Here is a 12,038-nt window from a genome sequence, read left to right as displayed (position 1 = left end):
CATGTAGGTTTGTGTCATACTAGTCTTAATCATAGTTATTTTAAACCACAGTAGTTTTGTTATTTTATTCCATTATGTAATATATAGTATATAGACTATTCATTTCTTTTAAAATAATGTAGATGTTTGTGTAGTCCAAGAATAAGACGTATAACTCTTTTCTTAATTATGCACTATTATCATATAAGCCATAATAAGGAGAAATAAACCTAAAGTGGAAATGCATAAAGTTTGCTGTTGGTAGACTTAAGGTAATGTAGTAGACCATTTAAAAAGAATGGCATGTCATTTCAAATTATTTATATATATTTTGTTATTGATATTTGATAAGGACCTAATCATTGCAGGGATATTTGTTGCTTGTTTTTAATTCTGCTGCCTGATGCAATTGTTCAAGATGTGGTTATGCTTAATTACATTATGCCAAGATACATCTTACTGGTACATTGTTTTGGAAAAACTACAGTGAAGATACAAGCTACTTTAGTAATTAAAACAAAGTTTTCATTTTAAGGAAAAATTGGGAAGGTGGGCCTATTGAAACTGAAAATTGGTTAAAGCCAAGTCTTTTTAATGTAAATTATCTAAATTTGATTCAACAATCATTTGACAGTTCAGTGTAAATTCTTATTTTGTCCATGCACCCAAACATCTGCTAAATTGGACCCATGAAATTAAAGTTTTATATAATTGTCAGTATTTTATTGCAAACATTATAGTTGTGGAACCAGTCATAATCACTAAAAATTACAGATATTATTCAACTTCAGCGAGTTAAATCAAGACTTTTCTCCCCAATTTAAAAATATACCTGTGGGAAATATCTCATGTACCATATAGAATCTTTACAATAATTCATTAGGCTAATCATATTTTTTTTCTTTTTTAAAGCTTTTTATCATATCACAAATCTGGTTGACATGACAATAATACACTTACTTTGTATAAACTGGAGAGAGAATAATTTGGGTTTGGTGATTGGCACTGTTAGGTGGGGTCCTTGGTGCTCTCTGAACTTGGTGGTTTTCCTGCAGATGTTTCATTACCAAACTAGGTAAAATCATCTGTTTGGTAATGAAACATCTGCAAGGAAACCAAGCTCAGAGAACACCAAGGACCCACAATTTAACCCTAAACTACAAATACAGGTATTCCTCGATTTGCAACAGTTCATCTAGTGACTGTTCAAAGTTACCACAACACTGAAAATAGTGACTTATGACCATTTTCCACACTTAACAATCATTGTAGCATCCCATGGTTACGTGATCAAAATTCAGATGCTTGGCAACTGACTCATTTATGATGGTTGCAGTGTCCCAGGATCATATGATTGCCTTTTGTAACCTTCTGACAAGCCAAGTCAATGGAGAAGCTAGATTCATTTAACAATCGTGTTACTAATATAACAACTGCAGTAATTCACTTAACAACTGTGGCAAGAAAGGTAAAATGGGGCAAAACTCACTTAACAAATGTCTCATTTAGCAATAGAAATTTTGGGCTCAATTGTGGCCGTAAGTCAAGGACTACCTATATTTTGTTCTATTAGTACTGTTAGGTGGGTTTTTATTTTGAAACAAATTTTATTCATAGGCTAGAATTATATAAGGTACAACATACTATAGTAGATATTATCAATACTACAATAATAATAATTTACTTGATTTAGGCATCGCTTGATTCCAGAATCAAATGATGTGGGCAGAACACAATAGGACAAACAAAATTTGAATACAATATGAATAAGAAAAAAAAGATAAATAAGATCAAGTGATAATATTGTGATATTGTTTAAGAGAATGTTATTATTACACTCTTTAGATGTTTAGGACAATATTAGCATACATTGGTCATGAGCTACATTATATAATCTGTATGATGAATGATATTGGAATGAATTAATATTCAATCCATAAAAATGAATGATGTGAATGATGTATATCAGATATTGGAACCACACTATAAGTCCTTCCAAAAAAAGTCTGCATATGGTATTTTTGTACCATTTAAAAACCAATGGATTCAGGAAACTTGTATCTTAACTGTAGTTATTGTCTTGTATATCATATCACCTCCTTGCCGAAGTACCATGTTCGGAATCACTTACTGTTAATTAGTATTGTTTTGCTTTTCTATAATGAATTGCATGAATTGGTGTTGGCCATGTTGCATGTTCTTTTGCTTTTTATTCAGTCTCCTTGGATCCATTTTCCCCATGCCTCGTGTAATCTATGCTATGGCATCGGATGGCTTGCTTTTCTCATGTCTAGCTCAAATCAACCCCAAAACGAAGACTCCACTTGTTGCAACTTTATCATCAGGGGCTGTCGCAGGTGAGATCCTAAGTGAATGTATTGTAAGGCAGTGGATGCCTTCAGCCACAAACAACCTTCAGAGTGACACATGGATAGTTATGACTGTGTTCTATTGCAACTCAAGTACTAAATTGTGATTCTCTGAGTAAAAATATTATTTTTGTCTGTCACAGACATTGTCGGTTGGAAAACCTGGATACAAGTGCATTTGACAGAAAATGCACCCATTTCTATCTATGTCTGTATGTTGAATTAGCTTTGGCATGTAATGTTGTTACTGCGCCACTTGAACAATTACATTTTTTGTTCTAGTCTTCTGGGCTCTATGTTCCCTTTGCCTCGCATTCTGTTTGCCATGGCACGAGATGGTTTACTCTTTAGATTTCTTGCCAAAGTGAGCAAGAGGCAGTCTCCAGTTGCTGCCACATTGACAGCAGGGCTCATATCCGGTAAGCTCTGTATGTTGAGGTTTCTTGACTGAGACCTGTTTTCCCGTGCATGGCTCTGTGATATGATGGGCCTTGCTTGCTAGCGGTTTGTGCATGTAAATTGGGAACAGAGTGCTGACTAATCAGAAGGCATATTTCATTTCAATTATGATTATGGTGGTGGTGGAAGAACGAGCTCCTTAGAATTCTTCTCCAAAGCTTTCCTCCAGTGTGAACAATGATACTGCCTGGTACATGTGTGAAATAAAGAGTAAGTTGATTACCTTGATAGTTTACTGTTTTTTCAATGTTCCCATTGTGCTTTTTGTACAATTTTCATATACGCTTTTCTACATTCAATCTCTGCATCTCTTTTTAAGCCATGCTCAGCAGCATATTTTGCCAAAGGAAAGTGGCATGAAAACTGCTTGATACCCTCTCCATTTTAAACAGTTGCAATCTCAGCATGTATTATGTCTCCATTTTAAACAGTGTTGAATTTTTCAAAAAAGTTGCCAGTTCAGATTATTTAGCCAGTTGAAAAAAATGCTGATTGTCTTTTGCTCCCATAATATGTATGATGGGTTCATTAGCAAAAAAAAAAAAAAAAAAAGGGTCAGGAAGTAATAATATACAAAGAACATTTTCTTTATTTTACCGATTTGTGCAGTCTTTCTAATTCTACTTGCAAGTTGTTTTATATTTCTTTCCAATTACTAGGAGTAGTAGTAGTTGCATGTTACCCTTGAAATAATAGAGGCTGTGTTTCTTCATAAACAAAAGTCTGTGATTTGAAGTAAAATTGATGGTTATAAGAGTATCATGTTTCTTTTAATCAACAAAACAACAGAGAAGACAATGTGATTAATTTTCTTTCCTCTTAACAGTCTATCTACTATCTCTTTAGTAAAATAACCCAATACATTTTATTTGTTTTAACACTGTTTAAAGAGAGATAGTCTTTTATGGATGCCTGAGAGTTCAAAATTCTTTGCATGAGCTTTCTGCAAGAAACAGAAGATTAACCATGACCACAGTTATCAGAATACTTCCTATCTATCTGTACCCTATCAGTTTGATTCAAAATTTTCTTAATTTGCTCAGATGGGTCATTCACAATAAAGTTTACCTAAATCGTCTGCATGCTTTTTAAAGTTACTGTGACTTTCATATAGAATAAGGCTTTGTGGGGGATTTTTTGGCATTGTGCATTTTAAAACCCAAACATTGCAGTTGATTTGAGAATAATTTTAACTTAACAAAAGCTTTCATGAATGAATTATTTATCTCAAGCAGGTTATAAAAAATTACTATCATGGACAGACTTTAATGGTCATATAGCAATGCTTTATTCTATTCAAGTTTTATATAATTATATTTTATCAGAAACTGCAAACAGTTCAACAAACTCTGGAAACAAATATTAAATGCTTAAGCATATGATGATAAGAAATATATACGTTTTGCCTAACATGTAGATACTTAAATGCAAATACTGTTTTTTCTCCTTCTTCTAGCTCTAATGGCTTTTCTCTTTGACCTAAAAGCCTTAGTAGACATGATGTCAATTGGCACACTTCTTGCATACTCATTGGTGGCTGCTTGTGTTCTCATACTTAGGTGAGTTTGCAAAGATATTTTTCTGTAAAATAATGTTTGTATAAACAGTTTTGTTTCTGTCTCAGTTACGGAAACAGACAATATATTTAAATGCTGACCTTGTGCATGAGATCATCATAAGAGGTTTTCAGACCATGTGTGTTTCCTATATTTCTACAGTACAGATTTGAAAGTGAACAAAACTATGTATTAGTGAAGATTCAACCCTGGGGAAGATATGCATATTTAAGGCAATGGTTGTAATATTTAAATAGTGTGTTGACAATATAGTGACACTGAGATGTCATGTTGCCTCCTGAACCTGTAGGTGGCAACTCCGGTCATAAAAAATAAATTTCACAAATTGTACCAAAACTTTATGCTCTTATGTGAGATTTCATAAGATGATACCATTTCAAATTATCATATTAAAAGAATAAATTAAATTATTTTAAATGTAATTTAGGATTGTCCAGAATATTGCAGTGGTCCTTACTCCTTGAAAATTAGGTGATCCCTAACCAATTAAAACACTGTAACTAAATAAGTGCTGAATAGCATGTATTCTAGAGCTAATTTTGTTTTTACATTAGCAACCCATGTTTGTACATACAGGTACCAACCCAATTTAAACTACGAGCAACCAAAATATTCAGCAGAAAAAGAGGCCCTTGCAGGATCAGAAGGCGAATGTAAAAGTGAATCTCAAATTAGCATGATACCAAGAAAGAGGTTTAATTTACAAATGCTAATTAATCCATCAAGTTTACCAACTGAACAGTCTGCTACTGTGGTGAGCCTTCTTGTGGCCCTTTTGGGTAAGTCCAAACCTATTGGAATGCTTTTCACTTCTTTGAAAATTTGCTATATGCAAAATGCAGTTAAAAGATTGGATTCATATATTTTGTAGTAAATTAGTCCTTTGATTCAAGTCCGAAGTGAGGACTTGTGTGTTCTGCATATAAATCTATGGTTCTCCTTTTTAAAAGACGTTAACTTCTATTTTTTGTGTATATCACAAATTTTCAGATTTTTGAAATACTAAAATAGTTTATTTTCTTTTATCATCACTTAGCTGTCCTCGTTTGTGGATTAAGCATTCTGACAACCTATGGAATTCATTCACTTGCAAATATGGAGCTTTGGAGTATTTTTATTCTTGCGTCTCTTTTCATACTGTTCGTGATGATTATGCTTATCATCTGGAGACAACCTCAGAATCAGCAGAAAGTGACATTTATGGTAAAGAGTGTGCTTGTAGATACCAAGTTTTCATTTTTAGCAAGGAGGAGGAGTGCGACTTCTTTTGATATATATTTATTTGGGGCATGAAATGGTGTAATCACTTCTGCAATTTTGCTGTGAAAAATCAATACATAAATTGTATTAACAAATGTCATAATAATTTATTTTTGGCAACCCCAGAAATTCCAGGAAGAAGCCAGAGGTGCATCAGATAAATCATCTTGGGCACGGTCCTCTAACAGATAGATGGTCAAGCAACATGTTTCTAAGCACTTGGATAGGATGCTTCAATTAACAGAACCAGTATTGATTTGTAGCAAAGAAATTATACCTGAGTAGCCTTCTTTCCTTCTCTGAAAATGTTACTAGCTTTTTAGATTGGGCTAATATGCATCACTTTGTTGCATCTATGCTATTTGCTATTTCAAATATTATTCAAATAAATATTTAGGCAATTATTTCATTTGCTGTACTTGAAGTGTAATTTAGATTGGGATCATATGCAGTCGTATGGAGAACAACATGGTTTCATCTCTAGTTGTTACGTTATACGGACATAATGTGTGCTTTGAATCCACAGATTTTGAAACTAGCGTTTAGTTAAATTTTATAAATTTTAATATAAAGTAAAAGTGTTGGGTATGGGTATTTTAGTAAATACTGTGAAATATTTATTCTTAGGTTCCGTTCTTGCCGTTCTTGCCATCTTTAAGTATCTTAGTGAATATATACTTGATGGTACAGCTAAGTGGACAGACATGGATCCGGTTCAGCATCTGGATGGCATTCGGTAGGTATTTCCTTGCCCTCTTTTTTGTAAAGTGTCTACTGGGTGTGTGCAGGTGTATGCATCTGCATAAATATTTGCACAAATGTCTTGATGGGAGAGGAAATTTTCTCGGACTGGTTTCAGCTGGCATTGACAATCATTTGCAACAAGAAAAGGAAACCGGTCATGGCATAAGATTTTTTTTCCTGTCTGCTCTTTCTTTTTTGGTCTGTTGTGTGTGTGTGTGTGTGTGTGTGTGTGTGTGTGTGTGTGCTAAATGTAGCTTTGTCTTTCTTCTGAATGAATATAAAAATTCTCTGCATCCAGTTATTAAAATTTGTTTAATAAATTTTGTTTTGTAACAATTTTCTCTTACGTGTCATATAGTGAGACAGCAAGAATTATAGTTCAACAGTATATGGGGATTCTCTTGACTATAAATGTTAAGTTAATATTTAGATGCTGGCTTGATATATGTGGGAATACCATAGTTAGAGAAAGTCAAAAATCAAATTGTAATTTTCAGTAGAGTTTGTACAAAGTTGACTGACATATGGCAAGTCTACAAAAAATAATAGTTGTTTTGTTTTGAAAGGACTCCTGATTTACTTTGCCTATGGCATCCGGCATAGTATGGAAAGCTGTCCCAAGGAAGAAGAGGAAGAGGATGACAGCTGCTCAGAAAGAAGCGAAACTTCAGAAAAGAAGCATATGGGAGATACAAGTGAACTTGAACATGCAAGTGAAAGTGCTCAGTTTATTCCACATGAAAAGACAAGTGAATGCTGATAAACCTGTTGTGTGCACTTTTAGGCAGTGATGGCAGCCAAATGGAGTTGCTGGTGAAATGGTGAACTACTTGCTCCTCCTAAATTAGCAGTAAACCACTTGTGCTTTATGGAAACATTAGTAGAAATACATGAAAGATGATCTAAATTAGTTGCTATGTATCTCTTCCATCAGAGACTTGCCTCAGAGGGTTGTAATCTTTAAAAAACTGAGCAAGAAGGTGGAGGAAATTTTCCAAGGGGGCCAATCTGATTCATCTGTCATGTTGGTGATTTCCTTAACAACATCTTCCAACTTTAACTGGCATATATAACTAGTTCTCAAGGAGTATCTAAAGAAGAAGAGTTGAATATTATGGTTTATAATATGGAGACGTATTCTTAACTGCTTTTAAAAATAGGGTAGCATTGCTAAATAATCACATAGCTACTTGATTTCCATCGTTCTCTGTGCCTTGTTTCTAAACCAGCCACCTCTTCTGTGATGTCTTCTTTGTGTTGTTGCTCTATGTTGCCCCTACCCTGTGAGAGGCTGAGGCTTTCCTTACCTGTGCATTATATCAAAGGTAGCCTCAAGCTGTATAAACTCAGTTATATTTTGCAATGCAGAGTGAGGTAATGGTCACTGACTGGGAACACAGCAATTGTGACAGGATGAGACTGGCAAGAAGGATAGAAAATGTAATCCAATACAATATTGTGCTGATTTAAGGATGAGTGGAGATGACCTCAGCTCAGCAGTGGGGAAAGGTCCCAGATTCAGAAATTCCTGGGGGGAAAAAAAAACAGTTATCTGATCTAACTTCTGCTTTGCTCTTATCTGTACACAGTATAAATCGTGACAATTTTTCTAAAAAATATTTAAGAATATTTGAAACAGATATATTTTATAGAAAATCTAGTTTGAAATTCTGTTTATGTTTTATTTCCAAATGAATGATTAATTTAAACAAATGATGAAGCACTAGCAAAATGGCACTTCTGTGGAACTGAAGTTTGCAAAATGCTGATGCATCTGTTGACTTCCTTAATATATGAATGTCCTGAGCAGGTCAGCACTGCCAGAGATTGGGCTGCAAAACTGTGCACCTATATACTACTTGGTAGATTATTCAATTAAATATAGAAAAAAAACTATTCAGAAACTGGCTGATTTGGGGATGTGGTGAGTAGAATAAGCATTGAACTTGCATGTTCTTCTGTCCTGTTACAAAGCATTTGAAATGTTCTGTATAGGTCATTGACTGCTGTTTGCACATTTCATCAGATCCTTAGCAGACAGTGAATAGTAGCAGGCAGTGCAAGCTTTGGGCCTACTACCACTTGTTCTCATCACCATAAATTGTGGTTTCTCTACAATACCCAAACATAGCCACTAAATTCTTCTTCCTGTCTAGGAAGTAATTCTCTTCAAATTCTTTTGCCATCATAGGTGATATAATATTTATTAAATAACTCATGGATAATTTTTTTTGTGATGTTCCCTCTGTTTATGAAATAGAGGTATGTATATATTTGGAGAGAGGAGGAGGAAATGAAAAACATAGCTCAAATGTTTTAGCAACACTAATGTTTAAGTGCGATAGGTCTTTGGGATAAAGTATGTTTACCAACAAATGTAGGCACCTTCGTGCTGGTACCCACTGTTGAGACACCTTCAGTGTTGGTACCCATTGCTGGCTTTACCTTTTGGGTAGGATTATGGCTTGACATTGTATAAGATGGGCAAATTAGTTCCCAGCATATTATTTGGGATAAGAATCCATTTTAGGAAGCGTCATGTATAAGTGTCAGCAAGTCCTAAAGAAATTCTTTTTTCTTGAGTCCAAGAGGGTTTACTTTCACCTCTCTGTTTCACCATGTAAGGATTATTTTTTTAATTTTCAGGTTCATTTTCCTTAAACAACCAATAAAATGCTAACAAAGGTAATGAATATTTTGAAAAACCCATATCTAATTATGTGTTACTTTAATATACTGTACTTACATTTGCACTAATTTTTCCTACTTCAGCCTGCTTATTTATGTGTAACTTGTGAAACCAATATGTCATTGCAGACTTTAGTATGAAAAGCAGATGTGGGAGCACAATTATTTTTTAAAAAATGTAAGCATACAACTACATTTAGTTTTCTATGCTCAAGTTTATATAAATGGATACAAAAACATTTACAAAAATGCATGCAATGGGAAAGCACTTTGAAGAAATAACTGTGCTATCACCATTCGATCATCTCAGATATATATACTGAAATTTTGTACATGCAAAAAACTATATATCTGGATGTATTACTTGTGTTATTACTTATAAAACAGCAAACATACATGACCTTAAAAATAGTCTTTCTGTTTAAATGAAATTTAGGGAACTACTTTCTGAAGGAAAATCATTAAAATAGAGAACTAGATTTTTAAAATTTTAGGAACCATCTGTGGAAAAACACAACCTTGTGACTGAAATTTCATGTAAATTACATTATTTAGGATCATACAGAATAGTTCTCATTCAATTCCCAAACTGTTATAAAATTAGATAGATGATATTTTACTATGGAAATGAAAGAATAACCAAGAAGATTTTTTTACGTCTACAGTAGCTTTTCAAAGTAGCTACTTAAAGTTATTTTAAACTGTTTTTAAGATATCTTTTCATAACAAATACGTCTAGCTTGTTTAATTTTAATAGAAAAATGTACATTGTAGATTATACAAGAGAAACCTTCAGAAAAAATGTTCATATATAGACAACAAACCCCGCTTGCTCTAATGATGTTACCTAGTTGAGTAATGAAATGTCTGCAAGCAAACAGCCAGGCTTAGAGAGCACCAAGAACTCCACAGAAAATGTTAAACCTAAGACTTACATATAATCATCTTAGATCAAAACCTTCACACAGTTCTTGAGATTGGGGTGGTTTTTTGGGGTGGCTTTCCCATTTGCTCCTTTGGTAAAAGCTGGGTGATTCCGTGATGGAAAAATCTTTAGGCCCATACCTAAGTACATCTGTAAATGCAAATACACACTTATTAAATGTATTACTTAGTAATATTGTCAATAGACTTTGTTATATTCTTACACTACTCTGAGAATAAGCCCCATTAAAACTGAAGGTAAATCCTAAATCAGCATACAGTCCAATAAATAGTTGTCATGTACTTATGGCTGAGCTAGTCAGTGGTAATAGTGTCTCTGTTTTTAATAGAATAAAAAATGCAATTGTATTTTCCTGCAGTCACTCTTAAAGCACACACATCTAATTGGATGTGATCACTTAACTGTACTTATTTATTTTGAAATATGTAATAGCACTATAAGGGAGCCTCAGTAAAATACATGCCTAGGCATAAAAATCTGAAGATTTTGTAATTTTTTACAACTTTTGTCCTTTGTAATGTAGCATTGAATGAAAAAGTATATATGAGTAGTCCTTAACTTACAACCAATTATTAATGACTGTTCAAAGTTACAACAGCTCTGAAAAAAGTGACTTATGACTATTTTTCACATTTATGACTGTTGCAGCATATCCATGGTCATGTGATCAAAATTCAGACAGTTGGCAACTGACTCTTATTTATGATAGTTGCAGTGTCCAGGGATCATGTGATCACCTTTTGCAACCTGACAAAGCAAAGTCAATGAGGCAGCCAAATTCACTTAACGGTGTTCTAACTTCAATGACTGACTTAATAACTGTGACAAGAAAGATTGTAAAATAAGTAAAAACTCACTTAACTATCTTGCTTAGCAATGGAAATTGTAGTTGTAAGTCAAGGACTACTTGTAATGTATTGGCTGTATTCAGGCTTGTGTTGGCTGAATCTTTACCCCAGTTACAAGCCATTCTTTCAGAAGGTCCAAATATTTTTAGAAAGATCTGAATTATAAAACACCTTTTTGTATATTGTATATTGATTTTTTAAATTTGTTCTCTAGAAACAGTATTTTATACGTGTACTCCTATGTTGGGGGTTTTCAGTGTAAACATTTTATCATAAAGCAAAGGGTATTCAAATGTAGTTTGGAGAAAAATTCACTATAATGGGCCTTGTGTAGGGTGACTTGTAGTGAACCAATGTTTTTGTAAATATGTATTTTTTCTTTCTGTTCCTGGCAACCTCCCATAAAACTCAGTTGAGTGGGAAATCTCGGAAACTAGAATAAACCTCATAACAGGTCACATGTCTAACATTTTATACAAAGTTAGCTGTATCACTGCCTATGTATATATAAGTAGATAGATAACTGTAATAATTATTACTGTGTATATGTTTGTTGTTTACTAAAGGGGAGAATCTTTTTGTAAAAGTCAGGCACAATATTATGTAAACAACTAAAGGAAAAAAATCCACTTTTATTAATGTATAATCACTTGCAACATGTGAAATAGTAAAAGAAAGGTAAATTGGTGCTTTGGTTTTTTTCACTTTGCCTGATAAAATGTTCTTGCTGTTGCTTACTGTAAAATACTGCTTTGAAGAGGGTTGTGCATTTGTTCTCTATTTTTTAAAATAAAACTGAAAAATATGCTGCATAGATCACTTTGTTGTTCTTATTTGTGTTTGAGAAAAAAATTACAAAGCAGCGCAGAGAAAAACACATCATATTCAAATAGTGTAAAAAAATGTACAGGAACTTTAAACAATGTTCAACAAGTTTGTGATTATCCTTTTAATAGTTTGCCACTTTGTAAATAAACAAGATTTATGGAAGCACATAGTTTCAAAGCTACTATTGTATTATATTATACTGCCATAATTAAAGTATTATTGCAATCTTGGTTCACCATCTGAATTTTTTAATATATTTTTTTTACTTTTAAAATAACAAAGGAACAAAACACAAAGAGGTACGTATACTGTCAAAAATATCTAGGTGTTTAAAATTAAG

At 33.3% G+C, this 12,038-nt stretch overlaps 1 protein-coding gene across 4 annotated transcripts in view; it reads left to right on the top strand.

Moving 5' to 3' along the window:
* SLC7A2 (solute carrier family 7 member 2) overlaps nt 1-11,927 on the top strand; it is a 49,170-nt gene extending 37,243 nt beyond the window's left edge. For 3 of the 4 annotated variants that reach the window (XM_039349391.1, XM_039349393.1, XM_039349392.1), the window contains exons 7-12: nt 2,197-2,336; nt 4,264-4,366; nt 4,961-5,163; nt 5,421-5,587; nt 6,272-6,380; nt 6,955-11,927. In XM_039349391.1, the coding sequence (XP_039205325.1) occupies nt 2,197-2,336; nt 4,264-4,366; nt 4,961-5,163; nt 5,421-5,587; nt 6,272-6,380; nt 6,955-7,148 (916 nt within the window). In that variant the 3' untranslated portion in view covers nt 7,149-11,927. Of the gene's footprint in view, nt 1-2,196; nt 2,337-2,630; nt 2,768-4,263; nt 4,367-4,960; nt 5,164-5,420; nt 5,588-6,271; nt 6,381-6,954 lie in introns of all 4 variants that reach the window. The other variant, XM_039349394.1, reaches the window with a different exon arrangement.
* The last annotated feature ends 111 nt before the right edge of the window (nt 11,928-12,038 follow it).

Source organism: Crotalus tigris, unplaced genomic scaffold, assembly GCF_016545835.1.
Source record: "Crotalus tigris isolate CLP2741 ecotype Arizona unplaced genomic scaffold, ASM1654583v1 scf7180000018268.1906537, whole genome shotgun sequence".
In the NCBI taxonomy this organism is placed as follows: Eukaryota; Metazoa; Chordata; class Lepidosauria; order Squamata; family Viperidae; genus Crotalus; species Crotalus tigris.
This window is presented reverse-complemented; position numbering and strand designations above follow the sequence as displayed.